At 37.0% G+C, this 22,888-nt stretch overlaps 7 protein-coding genes across 7 annotated transcripts; 3 read left to right on the top strand and 4 right to left on the bottom strand.

The window, feature by feature from the left end:
* Positions 1-286: 286 nt before the first annotated feature.
* On the top strand, positions 287-1,713 carry Cbr-mrps-9 (the record flags this gene model as incomplete). The annotated part of the gene is made up of 6 exons (XM_002641901.2): positions 287-348; positions 397-576; positions 627-887; positions 941-1,198; positions 1,248-1,355; positions 1,404-1,713. The coding sequence occupies 6 exons, from the start codon at positions 287-289 to the stop codon at positions 1,711-1,713; spliced, it is 1,179 nt and encodes a 392-aa protein (XP_002641947.2).
* A 185-nt stretch (positions 1,714-1,898) lies between these two features.
* Positions 1,899-2,272, bottom strand: CBG16651 (the record flags this gene model as incomplete). The annotated part of the gene is made up of 2 exons (XM_002641900.1): positions 1,899-2,099; positions 2,171-2,272. The coding sequence occupies 2 exons, from the start codon at positions 2,270-2,272 to the stop codon at positions 1,899-1,901; spliced, it is 303 nt and encodes a 100-aa protein (XP_002641946.1).
* Positions 2,273-2,739: 467 nt separating this feature from the next.
* On the top strand, positions 2,740-4,418 carry Cbr-crn-7 (the record flags this gene model as incomplete). The annotated part of the gene is made up of 6 exons (XM_002641899.1): positions 2,740-2,837; positions 2,911-3,325; positions 3,691-3,871; positions 3,917-4,026; positions 4,074-4,199; positions 4,245-4,418. 6 exons carry the CDS (start codon positions 2,740-2,742, stop codon positions 4,416-4,418), a joined length of 1,104 nt encoding a protein of 367 aa, XP_002641945.1.
* A 100-nt stretch (positions 4,419-4,518) lies between these two features.
* Cbr-mps-4 lies at positions 4,519-4,851 on the bottom strand (the record flags this gene model as incomplete). Its single annotated transcript, XM_002641898.1, has 3 exons — positions 4,519-4,538; positions 4,585-4,703; positions 4,754-4,851. 3 exons carry the CDS (start codon positions 4,849-4,851, stop codon positions 4,519-4,521), a joined length of 237 nt encoding a protein of 78 aa, XP_002641944.1.
* Positions 4,852-4,897: 46 nt separating this feature from the next.
* On the bottom strand, positions 4,898-5,805 carry CBG16648 (the record flags this gene model as incomplete). Its single annotated transcript, XM_002641897.1, has 3 exons — positions 4,898-5,250; positions 5,300-5,412; positions 5,681-5,805. 3 exons carry the CDS (start codon positions 5,803-5,805, stop codon positions 4,898-4,900), a joined length of 591 nt encoding a protein of 196 aa, XP_002641943.1.
* A 346-nt stretch (positions 5,806-6,151) lies between these two features.
* Cbr-clec-160 lies at positions 6,152-9,034 on the bottom strand (the record flags this gene model as incomplete). Its single annotated transcript, XM_002641896.1, has 10 exons — positions 6,152-6,206; positions 6,472-7,110; positions 7,163-7,359; positions 7,402-7,563; positions 7,612-7,802; positions 8,197-8,284; positions 8,327-8,549; positions 8,593-8,670; positions 8,715-8,922; positions 8,968-9,034. The coding sequence occupies 10 exons, from the start codon at positions 9,032-9,034 to the stop codon at positions 6,152-6,154; spliced, it is 1,908 nt and encodes a 635-aa protein (XP_002641942.1).
* A 5,038-nt stretch (positions 9,035-14,072) lies between these two features.
* Positions 14,073-17,647, top strand: CBG16645 (the record flags this gene model as incomplete). The annotated part of the gene is made up of 3 exons (XM_045244070.1): positions 14,073-14,146; positions 17,227-17,473; positions 17,609-17,647. The coding sequence occupies 3 exons, from the start codon at positions 14,073-14,075 to the stop codon at positions 17,645-17,647; spliced, it is 360 nt and encodes a 119-aa protein (XP_045096024.1).
* Positions 17,648-22,888: the final 5,241 nt, after the last annotated feature.

Here is a 22,888-nt window from a genome sequence, read left to right as displayed (position 1 = left end):
GGTTTTTCTGCACATTTGGGCACGGTCATGAGGGGGCGGAGCCTAAATTGCAACCCTGGCACGGTTTTGCCGCACGGTTTTTTTTCGACTCCGCCCACTTTCCCCGGTTTTTTTTCCCCGATTTTTTTTCCCCGGAAATTGCGGGGTCTCCCACAGAATATTGCAGGCTGCGCAATCGCGCCCCATTGAAACCTCAGCAAAAATTTTCATTTTTCTCCATTTTTTCTCTAATTTATCGAAAAAAAAACGCATTTTGTGTGTTTATCGCGGTATTCACAATTTTCAGATGCTCAGAATAGCTTTAACTCGATCAAGTAGGGCGATGAGCATCGCTTCGCCATCCTCAGTGTGAGTTCTTACGAAATTCGTCCACAGAAGGAAGTTTACGAATTTCAGACCAGATAACGAGGCATCAGTTCGAAAGATTGGAAAGGCTCTTGAGACATATTTGAAAAACAGTCAGCAACATGTGGCGATGATGGAAAAACACAGAGCAGAATTTGAGACTGGAAGGCGTCATCTCGCGAAAATGATGAGCTTGGATATTCATGAACTTGACCAAGAAGCGATTGACAGGTACGATTTGATACTTTTATCAGGATTCAAAGAAAATATTTCAATTTTAGAGCTATCCAATATCTATTCCCATCTGGACTCACTGACCCAAAAGCACGTCCAGTAATGCGACCGCCGGATGAGGTTCTTCCCAAGTTTCAAAGATTCACGTTTGACGAAGAAGGAAAACCAGAAGGCACCCGATTCTTCACTCTAAACCCAAAAATATATGGACTCATGTCGGAAATCGGAGTGAAAACACAATCAGTGATGAAGTTTTACGACGAGCATGTTGGCAGCCGTTCAGTGAACAAGAATGATTTAGAGCCAGCGTATGTTGAAAATATGGCGCCATCGTTATTATTGTTGATTCTTCTTTTTCCAGGAATCTTAGCGGTTCGCAATGGATCACAGCTGATAAGATGAAGAAGAAGCTTTCTGAAAAATTCTCGAACGAGTTATACGCCCAGGTCATCATTGCTTTGCAACATCTCGCATCGCTTCCTGGATCAGCCATCGAGCAAAAGTTTTTGTCTGAATTCAGAGAGCCAATGACAGCTTCTACCGGCTCGAAGTTGTTCGGTCCAGCAATTCCAGAAGTGCAAGTTTGCGCAGAAACGAATAGAAGATTCGCGGAAGTGACGTAAGTGATGGAACTATAATGAGTTATATATCAAAACGAATGGTTTCAGAACACATTGCAAAGATACAAGAGCAACTGTCAGAGTGATTGATGCGGGTAAAGGGAAATTTGATATTGATGGTCTACAACTGCACGATTTCAGACATTTGCAAGCCAGGTAGAAATAATTTCTTTTATTTTCAGCTTCTTATTTTTGTTCTTGTAGAGAAATTCTTCTCGCCCCAATGATCATCAGTCAGACACTTGGAAGATTCGACGTGGAAGCAACAACATCTTGCATCTCAAACAGCCTTCCTGAAGCTCCTAATAGAGATCCATTGAAGAGAAGCGGTGGAATGAGTGCTTTGCCGAGAGCTGTTCGGCATGGGACTGCTCTCTGTGTCGCTGCGTTGAATCCAGAGTCAACTGAACCACTACGACTTTCCGGATTGCTGACATTAGATCCACGTAAAAACGAAAGGAGCAAAGTCAATCAACCGGGTGCTCGTGCTAAATGGATCTGGAAACGTCGTTAATTTTTTTTGTCTTGTTTTTTGTTTCATCGTAGGGATACTTTATAGAACTCTTGTTTTCTTTGTTATGTTTAGAATATATAAATATATGAGACAAAACCGAGAAAATACAACTGATTTACATCAAAATAGGGAAAAATTCAGTTACTTTTCAGAGTAGGAATGCACGGGGAAGAAGTGAGTTAAGTCTAGTCGGTCTCCAATCGCTTTTTGACGATACAGAAATGTCCGCCGATTTGAAACAGTTCCACTTGAAAATCGTCGTATTGCACTTGGATTGTGTGAATTTTCAAGTCGCTCAGCTCAGTTCCTTGAGTTCGAGTGGCCATTCTCATTGCATTGTAGGCAACTTGACGAGGATTGTCGGATTCGGGGAATGTGTTGTGAACCTGAAATATTATCAATGATTTAATGAAGGAAATTCAGTAGGATTCAAGAACAAAAGAAAAAAAAAACGTACGATGGCGTTTCCTTTGCACACCATGTAGGCGATAAGACCGGGAACTTGATGAATGTTGTCTAATGAGTACTTTGATTTCGACTTTTTGATTGATTTACTCATTCTGTAAGTTGAAAATTGGTCAAAATCTAGACACGAATAAAAAAAGAAAAATTTATAGTCTAATGAAGATTTAAAAGCATTAAAATAAACTAAAAACAGCAATGTGAAGGCGCAACTCTCCAATAGAAAAACAAGAATACTGCGACTTTGAAATAATTGTACGGTTTCGATGCTAAATGAAAAAAAAGATTTTGAGCTAAAAAATTGCACAAGAAATTTCTTATAAGAATTTCCGCGAGAAATTTATTCCGAGAGAACTCTTGATATACATGGTAGAGAAAATGCAAGGCCGCGGCCATGCAAAAAAAAATTTGCGACCATTCTCCGCTTCTGCGTCACTGCTGTCTAAAGAAGAGACCAAAGAAAAAAGGGGAGAGATAGAAAATACATTTTTCATATTTTTTTTTCAAGACAGAAAAAGAAAGTGGGTCGATGATGGGGCGAGACAAAAATCAGTAGCTGACGGAATGAATCGGTTACTGGTCGTTTTTATTTTTACTGTGATATTTTCGATTGGAGATGGAAAGTTTCAATGCAAAAACATGCGTGGGAAGTCGGTGGACTGGTGAGTAAAAGAAGACGACGAAGGGACTCATTTCCAAGCTGAAATCTTTATTTTGGACAGTTCTGATATTTAGGTTTGTCGTATACAAGTTGCCTAAACTGTCAAGTGGGACAACGGGAAAAGAATTCGTTTATATTGATTCGGAGTCATCTGTTTGGACCCGTGAAAACGATATCAACGATGCAAATGTAGCTGTCGGAGCAACCATTTCTCAGGCCTACTCATCCGATAAAACCAACAATTTCGCCTTCATGTACAGTGATGATGACCCAATCAAAGAAGCTGATTCATATCGTGGACATGCAAAAGGTGTTTCACTTTTCGATTCAACTACTGGATTCTGGTTGATTCACAGTGTTCCTAATTTTCCACCACTGACTAGTTATTCATATCCCAAAACAGCTGAGAAATATGGACAGTCTTTTTTCTGTGCGTCCATGGAAGTTCAACATTTAACAGAACTTGCTGAGCATTGGAAATATATTCAAGTAAGATTTTCTTAAACTACAAAAAGAATCAGAAAAGCGAACATTTATTATGATAGCCCGCTATAGTCGCAAATACCATAAAACCTGTAATAGAAGGTTTCTTAATTCATCAACTTTGAGCTCAATTATCTCGGTTCCTGTGAAAGACATGAAAAAAGTTGCCAACTGATAAGTTGTTTATCATAACATCATAAGTTATTTGTCAGTTGGCTACTTTTCGATATCTCTTACAGGAAACAGGAGATATACAGGTACAAAGTTTACAGTCTTGGAGATCTTCTATCAAATGTTTTACGGTAACAATTGCGAATTTCGTTTACTAGATCATTTGAATATTTCCTAAATTCACAAGGAACAAATTCCAGGCAACTCCATACTTAATAAATCTTCCGGATAAGTTTGCGACTCGATTCCCAACACTGAGAAATGTGCAAGCCAAACAAAGTTTACCTCGGTCAGCAACTCAATTCTGGATTTCGAAACCGATAAAAACCGTACAAGGAGTTACTCTGATGGCATACGCAAAGCATAAAAAGTTTGATGGAGGTACGCAAACGATGCTATTCAGATTCAATTTTCTTTCAATTTCAGATATTTGGAATGATTTAATTTCAAAACAAAACAAAGTAACCCTAGCAGTTGAGAGTTGGTTGAATGGGAGTGGTGATGATCTGCATACCACATGTACAGATTCCAGTCAGGTAATTTACAAATATGAGATACAGAGTGAACTGTTTTCCATTTATAGACACATGACGTCACAGAAATGCGGGTAACCGGGCTCAACTTTGCGAGTTCCAAGGATCATTCAAAGTGGGCGGTGTCGAATTCTCAAACGAATCCAATTGTGTGTTTCGGAGATATGAATCGACAAGTAAACAAGTTTTTAATGATCCTATAATTGTAAAACGGTTTTCAGAAATCTCAACTGAAACGTGGCGGTGGAGCATTGTGCATCCAGAATCGAAATCTTTGGCAAATCTATCATTCCTCTGTTATTCAAGTTGAACCTTGTAAATCATCTTTCCATTTTTCTTTTTTCAGAACATCATTAGTGTTTTTAGTTGCAAAATTTATGATCTCATTTTTCTAATGTGATGCTTTATTAACACTCATACTAATAATTCGGAAAAGGAAAATAATATAAATTGAATATACAAAAATTAGAAGAACTTCCATAGACCTAACAACGATTACGTTCTCTTCCTGGATCCTGAAATTTCAAAATTTTCATTTTAACTCATAATTTTATAACCCACCTGGTCTAACTGAATTTAACAAAAAGTCTGCCCAGAGAATCAGAAAAATAGCACCAAACGAGAAGACTGAAATGGTGACGATGAGCAGAAAATCAAAGTATTGGGTGCTGAACGAGATGCTGAAAGCAAAAAAAAAATAAAATGAAGTACGGTGGAGAGAATGACCCACCGATTACAACTGGAACTTCTTTTCAGAAATTCATGAAGAAGTGGTTTGAATATTGGCGAAGAGCTGGCATAGTTGTCATTTTCTCGTGGAGTAGACATGGTTTTCCGAGAAATGAATTTCAGAGAATAAAATAAAGAACATAGTTTAAAACTGGGAGCACAGTGTTACAATACACAATCCACATTCTCTTTTGCAGTAGGCACATGATGATTGATTCTTTTTCTCTTCTTCCTCTTCTTCTTTTTTCTTTTTGTCCGATATCGTTACAATTGTTGGTTGCACTGTTATGGGAGCAACTTTATTGGTTGGAGCGGAGGGTTTTGAGAATGAAACCGTTGGAGGATCAGGAGAAGATGGAAGTTCGAATTTCACTTTTGGTTCTTTTTCTTCTTTTTTCTTTTCTTGTTCCTTTGGTTTTCGTACTGGAGAAGGCGTTCTTTTGAAGTTGTCACCTATTGGACCATTATCAAAAACTTTGAGGGTTCCTGATTCAGATGCTGAGGGAAAAAAATACGAAGGGTAAAAGAAGAAGCAACTACAACTAACCTTTTGGACAACACAAACAAGCTTCTGAATTCCGCATCACACAGAATACACGACCATCGACGTCTTCATGAATTTCAAATACGTGATTTATAGACAATCCATTTGAGAATAACCTTAAATTTATGAACTGTAGCTACCTTAAAAATTGTAATAGAAGGGCTTCTAATTTTCAACTTTCAGCTAATTTATCTTGATTCCGGTAAAAGATTTCAAAAAATTGTCAACTGATAAATTGTTTATCGTAAAATCACCAAAATTTTATCAGGACACATTTTGTATAGGAACTAAGATAAATTACTTAACAGTTAACAGTCCGGGGCCCATCTATTACAGGTTTTCAGGCAATTTTTGGATTCCAACATCTTAATTTTCGAAACATACCATTTTATACACATTTCCTGCATTTCTCCAATTTTCAACTCGTCACCTTTTCTTCCTGGAAGTACTATTGCGGTCAAAGCTCTCAATTCTTTTCCATTCATTTCAAGAATTCGACGCTGGTACATTCTGAAAATCACATGAACAATAGTTTGAAAACATGTGAAAAGACTCATTCTCTCTTTAATAAAATTGCACTATTTATTTGAAAAACAACCAAAGCATTTTAAAATCAATATGCGATGGGATCTTCTTCTTTTTCAAAAAGTTTCAAATAACTGCCGAATAGTAGAATTGGGTCTCTCTGATTCATATTTTTCATTCATATTCACTGGTGAATATCGACAATAAACCCACCCCGCAAAAACTAGTTTTCGCACTTACTCACTGCAAAAAAAGGAACAAAACGAAGAAGAAGAGAGAAAGAATTTATTTTAGAACATTTTCAGGAGTACAATGATGTCATTGACGAGACTAATTTGGTGGACAGTAGAAATCAGAATCACAAGCCGCTTCCTGGCAAAGTCCTCTGAAAAAACCCAGTTATGAGAATTAACATTACCGTAAACACTCTAATAGGACGTCACCCCAAACCGTCAACTTTGAGCTCATATTTTTTGTTTCTGTGAAAATATCGAAAAGTGGTCAACAGACAACATATTTACCATATTATCAAAAATATTTTGTTCGTTAATCACTTTTTGATATCTTTCATAGGAACTGAGATAATTGAGCTCAAAGTTGACGGATTGGGTAAGCTTCTACTAGAGGAAATACGGTAAATTAATTCTGACCTTCCGCTATCTGTCTGGCAGTTAATAGAATTCCACTTGAAATCCGTTGTAGTTCCAGCTTCTTGTTTTGACATAACACATTCTCCTTTTGAAAGATTTGGATGCCCTTCCGCCCAATTTGAATATGGATTATTTGTAACTCCGTTAACCCAAATATACTTCTGAGTGGCCTTATCGTAAGAAAGACCAATGTCGTAATTTGGTTTTTCTTGGTTTTCTGGATCCCAGTGATCCATGTAAAACTTATTGAGGAATGTGTTTTTCAAGGCAGAATTCACATAAACCAAATGACCATTTCCAGTATGTTCTTTAGAAAGAATTGGACATTCGAATTTAGTTGCAGTCCAGCTAGCGTCGATTTTCGTTGGGAAGAAACACTCTCCGTATTTTCTATCCTCCAGTACCAACTGTTTCCAACCATTTGGACAGTAACAATTCACTTGACAGAGAGCATCTTCTAGTTCGTCGACCAATAATTCATCTCGGAAAGAAGTAAAATTCATTCGAGGGCTCGCAAGTTCTCCAATCTTCATCACCAAACTGGAAGATTCTGGTTCGACAAATGCAACAGTGATGATTTCGTATCCAGATTCTCGGATGTTGGCAGCTATTTGGCGAGCATCATCATCTCCTTCGTCACTAAATTTAGAAGACTTCAAAATCTAATTAGTCCGATGTTTCTGTTTCTTACTTGTAACTAGCTGCATAAATGACAACAACCTTCTTAACTCCTTTTCTCATTGACCCAATCATCTTTGCTGCTTGTTGAAGTGCCAAGTGCAGATTCACTTCGTCCGTCTTTTCATCAACGTCTTCTAAACGTGGATCTGTCCATAAATCTTCAGTGAACTCATCTTCGTTTGTATACTCGGATGGTTTGAACACAATCTGAAATCCTCTATTCTAAATTCTGAAAATTGAAATTTCTACCTCAGATTCATTACTGTACTTGATCAATCCCACTTGAACATGTTTCTGAATTTCCGGATCCAATGACATTTGACCTACTAGTGTATTGATTTCAGCCTTCACCATCATAAGTCCTCCCAATCCCATTCCTTCAGAAACGTCAACAACGAAAACGATGTCAATCTGAAATAGAAGTTATCAAAGAATCATGATAAGAATAAACAAAATTACATAGAGAGATTGAGTGGTACAACTGCAGTCTTGATAATCTCCAACTGGAAATGGTGCATGTGTTGGAGGAACTGGTTTTGGAGTAGTTGCTGGTTTTACAGTACCAGTACTTTTCTTTGTGGTCGTTGTTGGAGCACGAGTAGTTGTGGGAGTTGTTGTGCAAATTTCTTGTTTAGGTGTCGTCCATCCTTCTGAAATGTGTTTAAACTTGGAAATGGATAATGAACTGACACAAAATACATCGGAGCTGTGGAAGATGACCGTGGTCGAAGGTACCACAACGACAACTACAGTAACCTAAGTTTTTATTTATTTTCAGGATTTATTTTTAAATTTTCAGGACTCGTTTTTTACTGATTTTCATGATTTTTCTGTCATTTTTCCTCAAACAATGGAACATTGCAACTTCTGATAGTGAAAAAATGGACTGAAAACGCACGAAAATCAAGAAAATCATTACTGAAAATAAAAACAAATGAGGTTACGGTAGTTGCCGTTATGAGATCTTCGGCTACTTCCACCGCCGTTTCTCATTCACAAATCCAATTATTTGTACCAAAAAAATTATTTGTTATGAAAACTTACGATCCAAGAAACAAATTCCTTCCTCTGTGATGGTGTCAATGATTGATTGGGCGACACTTCCGAGCTCAAACCATTGGATAGTGACAAACTATAATCAGCTTATCATTGTGATTCGAACGTTTCAGCTTACCTTATGGTAATATGTGTTCTTATACACGTCTTCACTGACTCCGATTCCCACAAGAGTCACTGAATATCCAAGTTGTCCGAATTTTTGCAACGTGTTCTTGGTTGAAGCAATATCTTTCTCTCCAGAATGAGAAGTGAATATCACAATTCTCTTCTGAACATTGGTTCGAGGTCCAAAATTTGCCCTCTGTCCAACGTAACGTTCATCTAGGAAACGGACGGTACTGAAGGAGAGACTTTGAACTATTTCATGACAAAATTGCTTACGTATTGAAGTCGCCATTGAACAATCCGTATTGCATGGCGGCCAAACGGAAAGACTGTAGCCGTTTCTCAACTAGCGAACTGTAACTAATACATTAAATTAGCATAAGATTTGACAGTCTAACCTGTCTGTAAAATAGTCTAAACCATTGAACTCATTTCCAAAGTAGGCTCCAACAAGAGCCAATCTGACTTTCGAATAATCTAGCGTCCAGGAATATGTCAATTTTGTGATCACATTTATTTCCTGGGAAATATAAGTACTCGTTTGCATTGAACTGGATCCATCAACCACAATAATGACATCACGAGTGCAAGGAGTCACATAACATTCTCAAAATCACAATTTAGGATAACCCACTTTTTGGAATACCTTACCGTATCCACAAACTGCAACAGGAAATAGCAGGAATGCCAAGAAGATGGTCCAAGCCTGGACAGACATCTGCAACACAAAACAAAAATCAACAGGAACAGAAACAAATAAAATTCTGATAGAGAATTAAAAGAATGCAATGAGTTCCCCAACCATACCTTATCATCAACTTCCCATTCCCTTATCGTTTGGGGTAAAATCATTAAAGCCGTCTTATTTCCAAAGATTTTGCTAGAACTGTCCATAGGGAATGAGGGAAAATGAAATTGGGAAAAGAAATATGACGACATCCGAATGGATGATTTTTGGGAACATAGGGCACAGTTCATGAGTTATGGGACAGTTCATGAGTTAAGGGAATTAATGCATAGTAAAGATAAAATGTACATGAAATTAGAAAAACCTAGAAAGTAATATTCTCGGTCAGCCGTTTTTTGCTGAAATAACCGTCATTTTTCGATCAGAGTTTAAGTTACTTGCCTAGAATTTTGTCTCACTCTCTTGTCAGGTATTCAGCTGTTAAACTTATAGTTAGAACTTTTCAACAAATTCGTTCATTCTGGATTTCCAGTAATTGTTTCCTGTTTTTTCAAACAAAAAAATTCGGAGCCAATGAAAAATATAAACAATATTTCTGCCGGATGAAAAGTTGTAAAGAATGGAGTGCCGTTACAAATATATTTGTTAAGTTTCCCTACAGTAATCTTTTCATTTTCCAATTTTCTCCCTACTGGTCGAATGTGTAAAGCATTAGAGTTTCAAACCGAACTTCTCTGTCTTTTCGAAGCACCCAAAACTATGTGAGGTGATTTCAACACAATTAAATTTTAAAACCATTTATTGACAACATGTTTTTCCAAGACACTTAATCCAGATTAATGAAGATTTTTGTAAAATTTTATTCAACGATTTTATAAAATTATGTGCAGGTTATGTAAAAGTTTCAGATATCTGTAATTTTTTCCAGGTTTTATTTCCTTCAACTGACAGTCCAATGGTCCAGAAACTAATTGCGAAAGATGAAGAAAAGCTAGAAAGAGTACCAAAAAGAAAATAGTACGACGACGACATCCAAGTCAGAACGACGACATAATCAGAATCCACTACGACGACATAATCAGAATCAGAAGACGAAAAACGAACGACGATAACATCCGAATTAAAATCGGAAGACGAAAAATGAGCGACGAAGACTTCAGAACCGGAAAAGACTGGGACGACGAGATCAGAACCAGAAGACTAAAAAACCGAAAAATGAAAATGAAATGAAAATCGAACGACGATGAAATCAGAATCAGAAGACACTACGATTACTTCAGAATAAGAAGTGACTACGACGACGACTTCAGAATCAGAAGGCGAAAAAAGAACGACGACGACATCAGGATCAGAAAACACTACAACGATGACTTCAGAATCAGAAGAGACTACGACGACGATTTCAGAATCAGAATAGACTACGACGACGACTTCAGAATCAGAAATGAAAAACGGACGACAACGACATCAGAATCTGAAGACACTACGACGAAATAAGAACGACAACAAAGAAAAACGATCGCGCACAAAATGCAAAAGAAAAAGAATACAAAAAATCAATCAAGTTCACGAATGTTCCAGGCGCTGATCGGCGATTGTTTGTATTCTCCCCGTGTCATCCGAAATCTGAAATTTTGAGAATAATTTTAATCTTTTTTGGCTTTTTCTTAACTTGTCGAAAAATTGAAACTGAATTTAAAAATTTGCACGAAAACCGGAGATAACTTCTGACGGACAGAGGATTCTAAATTTGTTATGAATATTAAAGGAATCGCAAATTTTCAAAAAGCTCCTTCTAAATCTCTATTTGGGCAGTATTTCAAATCTGGCCTTTTTTTCAAAACTTTTCAAGAATTTATAGAAAATTTGTTTCCGAAAACTTTTCTTCAGGAAATCAGGCGCCCAAACTTTTGATTTAAAATAAGATTTCAAAAAAACTTAAAAATAAGGTACCTGACTTCTCAAACCCAAAAAGTTATATTGATTTAAAAATTTTAGCAATCTCTTTACTCACCTCTCACTTCTTTCTTATATTATGTTCCCTTGAATCCCCGATGCTGGAAGTTGTCTTCTTCGAAATTGGCGTCTTGTTTGCATCCTCCATGTGCCATTCGAAACCTGAAATTTTGAGAATAATTTTCAAAACGTTTTGTATTTTTTACCTTGTCAAAAGAAAACTCCAACTGTATTTCGAATACAAATTTTCGTATTAAAAAAAATTTTTTTTTGAAAAATTGTTTAAGAAGACCTTTCTAATTTTTTTTGGGAAATCGGGAACCCAAACTTTTGATTGAAAAGATTTTTGAAAAGCCGAAAAATAAGGTACCTTCTCAAACCCGAAAAATTCTACTCATTTTGAAATTGTATATATCCCCATTCACTCACCTCCCATTCCATGTTCCTACTACGATCCTTTAAATCCACAATGCTGGAAATTGTCATCATCGAAATTGGCGGCTTGTTTGCATCCTCCACGTGCTATTCGAAACCTGAAATGATCAGGATAATTTTCAATTCTTTTTTCAAAAATTGAGCATCCCCCATATTCTACTTATTCTAAAATTTTACCCAGCCTCATTTCCTCACCTCTCACTCTGCTCTCCCTATTACGATCCTTTGGATCCATTATATCAAAAGTTGTCCTCGAAGTTGATGTTGGAAGTTATCCGCGAAGTCCTCGAAGTTCTGTGAGCCGGTTACCCAGAATCCTGCAAAATCCTGGAACTTGAACGTTGGAAACTGAGTACTGATTCTTTCCGATGTTTTCTTCATCCTAGATCTGACATTCATTCAGTGAGGACATCACGGAGGACACAGGAAAATTAGTGATATAAAAAATATGTTGAAAACTATATCCAGTTCACGGCAAAGATTTTTAAAGAATCTAGAAAAATTAGGGAAATACTTGACAAGACTGATTTTTTTTGTGTACAGGCCCGGCTCGGTATGCCCGATATCCAAAATCATGTACTTTTAAGCCAACAACAACTTTCTCGCACTGTTTTTTGGTTTATTTGGATGTCTGTTATAATTTCCCTGTGCTTTGAAAAAGTTGGTCCAAACTGAAAAAAAACGGATTTCGTTCGCTATAAAAATTTTTTTTGTGAAAATGCTATCGGGCTACGAGTCGGGCCTTCCAAAATTGGACAAAAACCCGGCACGGCCCATTTCAGGTTTGATAGACACAGAATCCCAATTTTTACTGATAAGCACTGTTCAGACTATCTTTACCACTTATTGAATTACTCACCGAAGTTTTCTGTCTGTGGCAATCAAAGTGTTTTCCCCATGAATGAATCATTGCCCCTTTTCAACTTCCCACTTTTAATTTCTTTCCTCGCCTCCTTATATCACAACTGTACTTCTTTTTCTTCTTGAGTTACGAGTCATTTTGGAACGTTTTCCTCATTTTCTTCCTTCATCCCTTTGCCAACATGTCCGTATTATCCCGTTAGTGGAGACGACCAATTAGTTTCGAAAAGCTGGTACCCGTTGTGATTGAGGTTGGAGGAAACCCCCACTAATTTGAGTTGGTGAAATAAGGAAAAGACAAAAAGGAGAAGCTAGAGGCGAGAGAGAGGCCGTTCCTATTCATCATACTTTCGTTCCTATACTACGGCTCATTTCTCATTTAAATTGCAGCAGAAACACGCCTCCTGAGTCCGAAGTTTTGAGAAATATTGCTCATTCAGAACACTTGTTGTCCTTTTAGGAGTTAGTTGTTTCGCGGCTTCTATGTTCTGTCAGGCACAAAATTGCTATCATAAAGTCCTAGTCCAAAACTTGGAGGTTATTGAATCATTGTGGATTTTTACCTATTAAAATTTAAAAAAAACTGAAATTGAGGTTCCTGATACGTCTTTGTTTTTTTTTTCAATCTCTCATTTCAGATCCTATCGAACTTTTGTATCTTTTATATCTTTGACAGAAACGGCTAAAAATCGGCTCAAAGTTAAAATTCAGGGTGCCCTTGTAATACAAGATTTACGGTAGTCCATAACAAGAATTGGGGTTGATCTGAAAGTGGTTGCAATAGCAAAATTTGGCCCTACGCCTTCAGTTTTTCTCCATAATTTAGATCAATGTACATCTTTTTCCGTTTTTGACAACAATTCCGAAGAAAAGTTACACTCGAAAGTTCAGGAATTTCTATAAACCACTACAATTTTTTCCACTTTTTTCTTTCGAAAGATCTCTTTTTTTTTTCAAAAATTGTTCTTTTCAAAAGTTGCAAGTGTTCCCTGTTTCTATCGTGCCGAGAGACTCATTATTAATAATCCTCTTATTTTTGATGTTCTTCAATTTGTTTGTATTTGCGCATCATAATGAACTTTTCCCCTCTGACCCTGTCGGTTTTGTGTTCCTTCTCCTTTTTTCATCGCCTTTGCTCTCGTCACTACAACTACAAATTTGCATATTCTCAACCCATAATACCATATTGCATGGTCCTTTGGGACTCTATCAAAGGTCATTATATGCTTCTTCTTTTTCTTCTTCTTCTCTCGCGCATTAGTACGTTTTTGTCGCCTTCTTTCCGCGTGGAAGAAATATATGTGTCCCCTTTTCTCCGCCTTCTTTTTGCTTTCGGACACTTTTTGTATCCATGTCTTTGCACTTTCTTGGTAACCGACACACTAGAGGGTCAATGATTCTCTTCCGGATGTTTTGTTTTAGGTGACAGATGGTCGGATGTTTTGGCTTATTGAAAATGCGGTTTTGAGTTCCAGGTTTTGGATTTCTGGTCTTGAAACAGTCCAAGTATAACTATGTTCTAATTTGTCTTTATCGAAACTTTTAAACTTTTTTGCTCCTTTACTTCTCTAAATTCGGATATCTAAAGTTTCTTTGTCTTCTCAAATTTCTAATTTTCAAAGAAACAAAAAGAATGTATACTTCCGGTTCTTCTCCTGATTTCAAGATTCATTGGCTTCGTGGTCCCAAGCTACTATTCTAATTCTAAGCAAAACTGATATCAAATATTTTCTTCATCTGAAAATTTTGGAATCTTTTCGTTTTTTTTCACTTTTACCAGTCAATCAAGCAATTAATAATTTTTAATCCAGACACCATGGACAGTTGTGAAGAAGAATGCGATCTGGAAGTGGACAGCGACGAAGAAGAGCAACTTTTGGGAGAGAAATGGTGAGTTAAAAACGAAAGAAGCAATGAAATGTTAGTGGTCCGTAAACACTTGACTCTTCCAATTCTCTTTCGCTCGTAATTACCTTATGCACACTTTTCAAGTGTTTGCCGTTTGATCTGAGCCAATTCGAAGAGAGACTTTTAGACTGAAAGAAATGGTGATGGAAAAGAGGTTGAGTTTGGACTATTAGAGTTTCTGAAGCAAGGAACAGTAATGAAAAAAAGAAATACGGTGTCCGAATTTTCAATTATTAAATAGGTTGCTCATACACACAGTACCAGCCAATAAGATATACAAAAACCCATTTTTCTGTTGATTTTCGGCATTTTCAGGGCTCTGGAGCTCGGCTGTCAAATGTCCGATTACTTTTAAAATTCTGAATGTTATAAACAGACCTAGTTTAAAAGCTTGGCATTTATAGAATTTTTTGAAAAGGTTACTTGCCGATTTTTAGAAGACACCTCTTTTTGGCCGGTTTTTGTACTGCAAGGCAGGTGTTTTTCCAAAATCAACAAATAGCTGAAAAACTAGGAATTTTCAAAAAATTCTGTGAACTCAAAGTTTCCAATCTAGGTCTGTTTCACGCCCTCTAAAAAATTCAAAGGGATCGGAAACTTGCCAACCGTGCTCCAAACTCCGGAAAATGGTCAAAATGGATCAACTAAAAAAATAAATGTTTGTATATCTTATTGGACGGTACTGTAAAAATCTGCAAATCCTACTTTGTTTGTAGATTTGAAAATTTGTTCTTCAGCTAGATTCAGTAAATTAACTGAAAACCTCAACATCACTTGTAGAGCCTAATTTTTACCCGTTCAACTCGTTGTGTCTTCTTCTCGTAAAGCCTTTATTCTCTTTTTCGTATCTTTCGTGGTCATCAATTGACCGGACCTCCACCCTCAGCCGAGCAAAGATTGCTATCTCAACTTGGTCACTGTCTGCGTCTCCATGTCTCTCGTTATCTCTCATTGACATGTTCCTCCAAACCCTTCGTACGCCTATCTTATGCATTCAGATAACTTGATTATATGTTCTGTTGTGTTGGTTTATTGACACACACACAGAAATGGATGCTTCTGAATCAATTTGTTTTGTTGCGAAATACGCAACAAATGGGGAGCATTAGGGGAGGCTTAAATCTCGATTTCCAGTTGATTACTTTGTCCATTTAAGCCCTCGATTTGACCTCATTTCTCCTTCTTCTCTTTTTTCTTGTATAGTTGGTTGGTTACGGTCATTTATCATACGCAGATGATTTAGTGACAATACGGCAGGAAGAAGTGGAACGGAATGAGAAGAAGGATGGAAAAACGGCAGATGGACAGTATCTAGGTCTTATTGTACTTTTTTGGGCTGACCTAGATATGGAAAGCTTTTATTATGTTTTGAAGTTGAACTGGAAATATGTGAAATTCGATTTTGAAAATTAATTTGTTTTTAATTAGGAGGGACCAGCTCTATCTCAAACTTCCCATGAGAGTTTCGATATGTAGAAAATTTTTCTGACTCAATGAAAATCTGAAATTCTAGTATTTTTTGAGAAGAATATTCGAGAAATGTCCTTGTCCTTTTCACATATGTTGCAACTCTGGCATCCTTGGAACATGCCAGAACATTAATGAATAAATCATTTCCATTCTCTTTCTATTCCTCCCCATTCTTCCCTCAATCTGTGCGCGAGCATGTTCCGAACGACAAGAGAACATCGCAATTCGTACAAAACGGGAAGAGACGCAGAATAGCCGAACGACTGCATTCTGAAACAATGGATTCTTCGTCGTTCGCTGTTCTTTGTTGTTCCATTCTTTGACGTTTTGGATGTGCACTCTATTTCTCTCATTTCTGACTTTTATTGTCGTCTTTTCTAGTGAACTTTTGAATTTTTAAGATGGCGCCCAAGTGAACATGCTAATTGAAATTCTAGGTTATCCAAATTTCGAGGGACTAGAGAATGAGTTTGGGGATTCATTCTTCGATCCTTGTAAGATTCCGAAAGATTGTGAACTTTAAATTCTATGATGTTAGCACATTTTAGTTTTCGGATAGCGTCACTTTGATCATTTTCACCAACTGAGCCTCAGATTCTAATTTTTGTAGAAATATTTCTAATATTGAATTGTTTTGATTCTTAGAATCTTCTATGACTTTATACTGTGAAAATTTAGAAAAAAAAACATTTTTCACCAATTTTCCATTCTGCAGAGATTTGGAGCCTTTTTATAAAGCAGTCGTTCAACAACTCAATTTTTGAGATGGTCAGATCTGAGGAAAGTTATTTTAAGCTAATTAGCTCTTATTATCATTCTATAATCTACTGGGAGCATAAAATATAAACTGTTCTCTGTCTTATTTCCAATCAAAACTTTCTTTCGGATATCCAAGGGGTTCCAATTGTCCGTCAACAGTCCGTTGACGGTCCGTCAGTGCTCTTTCGGCTGCCAACTAGCAGTCGTTCGCCAGTTTGCAAAATTTTTAATGATAATATGATTTTTAGGAAGTCTCAGCGAACTACGAATATTTACTGCTATTGTTTTTGGCCGTTTTAGTCGCCCTAAAAATCCATGGTTTCTCGGAAAACTTGGAAATTAATTCAAATAATTTCTCAGGAAACCCACAAAATTATAACCAGTATTCTCCTTCCAAAAACCTTTTTTCTAAATGAATCACCGTTCTCACCATAATTTTCACTAATACATCTCTTAGAAACCTCTCTCCTTCCATCGCCGTGATTGTTGCCATGCCCCTCTCTGTTCATTTTTACCGGAGGGTGTCCTCTTTGTCAGTTTCGAATTGCGTAAGCATTCCATTCAATTCAGAAGACAGCCTTGTCATTCAGTATGATGTACACTTTCTTGACCCTTTTGACTCCTCTCTCTCTCTTCTCCGTTTTTCCATCAAAATTCTGTCGTCCATTTTCATTTTCTTTGAGCAATTCATCAAAAGTGTTGGCAGATTTTGTTCCTTGTGAAGAGCCAATTCTTTCATTTTCCCCCCAAAACTGAAAGAATTTATCCTCTTCATTCACTTTTCAACAAAAGACAAGGGAGAGCAGTTCAAATAAATTCCATTCATTTTACAGCATTTCCCTTCTCGCAAGTCTTCTTCCGCCCTCGTCATCCACACTTTTGAACAACGCCATTCATTTGGAACTCGACGAATTTGAACCGCCTCCTCCGTTGTTCAACTTGCTCGAAGAGCAACAATTTCAAGAAGAACTCGAGGAAGATAAAGACAAAGAAAACGAAAAAGAATTCGCGGATTCTGAAAAAGACATAGAAGAATCAAATGAAAAAGAACTATTAGATAACGAAGGAGCAAACACTGTTGTGAGTTTTTTTTTTTTCAAAAACTTCAAAATACTGTAAAACCTGCAATAGAAGAGCCTCATCACTCTGAACATTAAACCAACTCATCTCCGTTCCTATCAAAGATATTAAAATTTTTTCAACTAAGTGTCTAAGCCCTTCCATTGCCTTCTATTGATGCTGAATCTCCTCTAACTTGTCTCAATAGTTTTCAACTTTGTCCCCGATTCCATAATACTTAAAAGTGTCATATTCTCACCTTGATTTCTGAATCTCGTCAAGTTTAAAAGCCACCAAACATACTGAAACCAGTTCTTTCTCTTCTTCTTCTTCTTATGCCACTGATCTGACTGCTAAACCTATACAGATTGTTATACATATTGTGTTTTATACAATATATGTATGTCTGTATACATTTCTATGTCTCTTCTTCTTTTTTCAAATAGTACTTTTCGGACATCCTATGGCTACTATGTACCTCTTTTTCACATATCATTTACATAATAATAATTCAATTTCTCTATTCTTTTTTCTCCTACGACTTCTTTTTGTTTTCCCATGATCTGTATTCTACCGTCATCTGTTCATATACAGAAGAAGCCTTCTAATTTTCTGTCGGCTTTTTCTCCTTCTTTTCCGCCCCAATAGTCTCTCTTTTAACACAAAAAGGTCCGACATATCGGGAAAAGAAATTGGAAGTCTTCATTGAATATTCAAATGCTCAATTCTTCCGGAATTTTTTCGCCGAAAACTGGTTTTTGTCACCACCACTTGACAAAAAAGGGTTGACCAAGTTTTTTTTTCGGTTGGCTTTGTTGAAATTTTGAGTAGTTTTTGTTTTTTCTTCGAGTTTTTGAAAGAAAACCTGTGGAAAACAACTTTAGAAACTGGTTCATGAGATTTTGGGTTGGCGATCTCTGATGACGGAAACTTGAGGAGATGTTCCAAAAATTTTGGTTTAATAGTAAATACAAGTCGGCTTACGTCCCCTATCTTGGGCTCAACTTCCTGGCTTCCGCTGACTGTATCTACACTTGAATTTCTGATTTTCTGGGTTTCAGAATTTCCGAATTTCTTGATAACAGGAGGACTGACTTCGCAATTTTCAGAATTTCGAGTTTTCGAACTTCAATATTTCGAGAATTTTCAATTTTTCGAATTTCCCGAACTTCAAGATGACTAAATTTTTTAAATTCCGAAACCCGGAATGTTTGAATTCTTGAATTTCTAATTTTCTGAAATTTAAAAAATTTTCCCATGCTGAAACGCAGAATTACCATTCTGAATTTTTAGGAAAGCAAGACGAAAAAAGCTACCGTACCTCTATTTTTTTGTGTTCTTCTTATTTCATAAACGGTTTGGTTTCGATATGCAAATCAGAGTTGACAATAGACGTTTCCATAAATTCAGTATTCCTTATTCTCATGACCCTCAAACGTACACCCCCGGTATCTCATACAGTTTCTTCAAAATACAAGTCAATTCCTTTTTTCCTCTTTCCGCCATTCTTCTTTTCCAGTTTCTTCTCCATTTCCGTTCTCGTTCCTCCAACCTTCATCATTTTCTTCCCCCGTCACTTAATTCAATTCTGTTCCAATATCAATCGGATAGTCCTCTCTCTCTCTCTCTTCATTCCAAATGTATTCCAAATGGATACAATTTCGATCTCTTCCTCTCCCAGTTTTTCAATTTGTCGTGCACCTGTTATGTTACGTAATCGAACTGTCTCAATGTGTGACATACATCTGCTTCAGCACTTCATCATTTTGGATCATTTCCTGCCAGTGATCTATTTCTATGTTTCATAAATCTCAAAAATATTAGATTCATTATTTTATCAACGAAAAAAGATGAGTGATGAAAAGAGTGCAATTTATGGTTTATTGAGGACGGAGAGGGCATCGAGAGCGCGCTTTTTATGATGTAAAACGATCCGTTTTTGAACTTTTTTTCCCTCCGTTTTCCCTTTCGAATCGATTTGTTGTATATTTTAGAGTTTGTGATTTTGAGGTCTAGTTTCCTAAACCAGTTTTCATGACTCTGAGGTTCTGATTGGAAGTTCCAAAATTCAGGATACCTTTTTTCTTGAAATAGAAGCCTATCTAAACCGTCAACTTTTAGCTCAATTATCTCATTTCCTGTGAATGATATCAACAATTAGTCAACTGATAAAATATTGGTGATATTATTATAAACCGTTTATCAGTTAACAAAATTTTGATATCTTTTACAGGAATCAAGATAATTGAGCTGAAAGTTAACGATTTGGGTGGGCTTCTATAAGATGAAAAATTGTATTTTAACGTTAATGCTTTCAAACTGAATAGTTTTTTTTTTTTGAAAACTGGTATAATCTTGAGATCTGACACATTTCTAAATTTTGACATTTCCGGAAAAGCTGAGATTCTGATTTTGGAGATTCCATATACTTTTTTATATTCCAAATCCCCATTTGCACATTGCCAAGTTATATTTCTCAAGCGTTCTGTACACTTTTCAAATACCACTTCACTTTTTTTTCGTGCCGAAAAGAGCAACAGGTGGCCTAGAAAGTTTCACAGCCACCTTCCACTTCAGACAGAACATATGTCCTTTGTTTTCACAAAAATACCAGAATCAAAACATATGCAAATTCAACCATAGACTTCGAAGGGCTAAATTTTATTCCTACTTTCCGTTGTCAAGATTTTTTGTATCAACCGGAGAAGAAGGAAAACAGAAAGTGAGAAGTGTACACAACCGTACAAAAAACATCGGTGAATGGAGGAGTGAAGAAAACAATACAGATACAAAAACACCCGTTGTTTTTTCCCTCTAGTTTTTTCCTTCTTTCAATCCTGCGGTTCCAAGTCTCTAAACGGCTCTTCTTCTAACTGCTGACCATTATTATCCTTCTGAGCACCAATCTGCTCCATCTTTTCACATACTAATTATCTTCCAGGAAACTATAGAACTCTCCTAGGAGACATAGTCAGTTATACAAATTATGAATAGAATAGAGATTGAGCTTCTGAAGAAACGCAGACATCGCCGTCATTTTTGTATACAAATTCTGGTGGTGCCTTCCTTCCTCACCCGTTTACTTTACCTCTTTCGATGGAGGATCGGGGGTAAGAGGAACCGATAATAGGAGTAATAGACAGCACATTGATTTTTCACGGTTTGTCGAGCTTTTTCAATATGATTCAACTCTTCATTCTTCTTCTCTTTCCTACCTAGTTTCCCTCTATTTCCCCCGTCTCTTTCTGGTTATTCATACGTACACAATTGTATGTTCAGCAACCCAGCACCGCGTATCTAACTATTATGACCTTGTCGATGCTAAAGGGGTTAGAGACCTTTCAACCCCCTTATACACACTTTGGATAAATGATGCACTTATATCACTTTATGAAAGAGGCGAAGTTTTTGGAAAACCAGTTTTAGAGAGAAAAAGGTATCACGAGATTCTAAGTTTGAGGCTGACATGGTAGAAAATCCAAGGAATTCTAAACGGTTCGATAACTTTAACGTTAGGGAATAGAATTTTCCTGATTTTAGAATCTTTTCAAAAAGTTCTTCTAGTAATTTCAAGTGCATCTCTCTCTCTCCAACTCATTTTTTGTCTCATTTCCTCAATGTGTGGCCCTTGCCCATCTTTCTTTTCTTTTTTTTCTTCTTTGAAGCACTTTGCTGCTCAAGACATCGTCATTTCTCTTTGTCTTCCTCCCACCACTTGTCTTTCTCAGAAATATTTCTCACATTTTTCATGATTGTTGCAGATGCACCACCATTTGGTGTGGTCTCTCAACTTTTGTGTTTTTCGTAAAATATGCGCACGCATCCCATTCTTCTTCCACAAATTTGTTTTCATCAATTTTTAAACACCCTCTTTTTCTCCTTTTCGCCCTTTTCAGCTTATTTTGTTTTCTTTTTTAGGACAACGAACCTAGGCGTATAGTTTTATTGTTAGACTTATCCGAATATCCTTCTCCCAACTGATCCATTTGAAAAAAACAAGAGTTTGTGTGAACACAAACACTTCTTATCCCTTCCGTTGTGACTCAAAATTAACTGTTACAGCAGAAGGGATAAGTAAGTGGCACTATGAGTAGTTGGGTGTAAAACGAACAGTTGTGGGGGTAAGAAAGTGAGAGCGAGTCCCAGTTGTCATCAAGATGATGGCATTTTGATATTGGAGATTTCATTTGATCAGATTTTGGAGCAGCAATTGTTACTCATTCTTTACTCATAACTCATAAAGACTCTTCCAACTGTTGTATTGGTGCCTGGTACCGGAACCCCTCTCAGTTGTAATAAAAATAATAATGGGTTTTTGGAAATTTCTATTCATTTTTCGATAACAACAGAATTTTACTTCTAAAAGTAGATACCGTAAAACCTGGAATAGAAGGGTCCCTCACTTTTGAGCCAATTTTTCTTGGCTCCTGATATAAGAAAATGTGTCAGCTAACAAAATACTTTTGATATTCTGATCAACAACTGGAACTGAGATAAATTGAATCAAAGATAGGGGGGCCTTTCTATTACAGGTTTTACGGTTGTACTGAATTCAGACTTTTTTAAAGTCTGTGGTTCTTCATAGGTGCACTAGCTTGCCACTTTAATAAGCTTTTTGCCACTTTAATAAGCTTGTGAGAAGTAATAATGATTTAAGTTCCCGAAAATTTAACCTCTCCCAAATGCTAATTTTTTCCAAAACCATATGTTCCTCACACCAGTTGCTCTCTCTTCCCTGACTTCAAAAGATCTAGACCCAGATAAAAATTCTGAGTTGATGATCTGCAGATAACAAGTATACATAAACTCTTCCTGGCACCGCGCCAAGACGTTCGTTTTCTTCTCCTCTTTCTTCTGGTCTTTCCCCTTACCGCGCGGACGGAGCCGCACCCTTGCTCATCAATCTCCGTCATGAGTTTTCCGTCGTCTGGATCCCCTCTCTCCTCCATCCACAATCTTAACTCTTCGTGGCGATTGCGGGCGCCGCCACCCGATGAAACATCTTCCATCTTTTCATATATCCCCTGCTCCTTCTTCTTCTTTTATTCTTCAACGAAACCGCCACCCCAACCAGCACCCTTCCTGATGCTTCTCCCTTTGACCAGAGAAAAGTTGACGAGAGAGCATTTGAATCAGAGAGACTCAGATATCCACATGCGGACCCAAAATGTTTCCGTTTCGTGGAGACGAGAGAGGGAGAGATTGGCAGTTGGAATCCAGAGACCTCTCTTTTTCAACCCGGACTGGGTCGCTTTTTTGTGTCCCTCTTGACCACATTTTTCAAAAAGAGAAAGCGAGGGAGAGGCCGGAAGGAGAAAAAATGAAGAAGAAAGGATTTTTTTCACCACTACACCACAAATATTTGACACGCTTTCTTGAGTTTCGACACCTCCCTGGAATTTGGGTTTTGGAAATTTTCGGTTTGGAAACTTCCAA

The sequence above is a fragment of the Caenorhabditis briggsae genome, assembly GCF_000004555.2.
Source record: "Caenorhabditis briggsae complete genome, chrIII, whole genome shotgun sequence".
Lineage (NCBI taxonomy): Eukaryota > Metazoa > Nematoda > Chromadorea > Rhabditida > Rhabditidae > Caenorhabditis > Caenorhabditis briggsae.
Note: the sequence above shows the minus strand (reverse complement) of the source record. Positions and strands in the feature narration are given on the sequence as shown.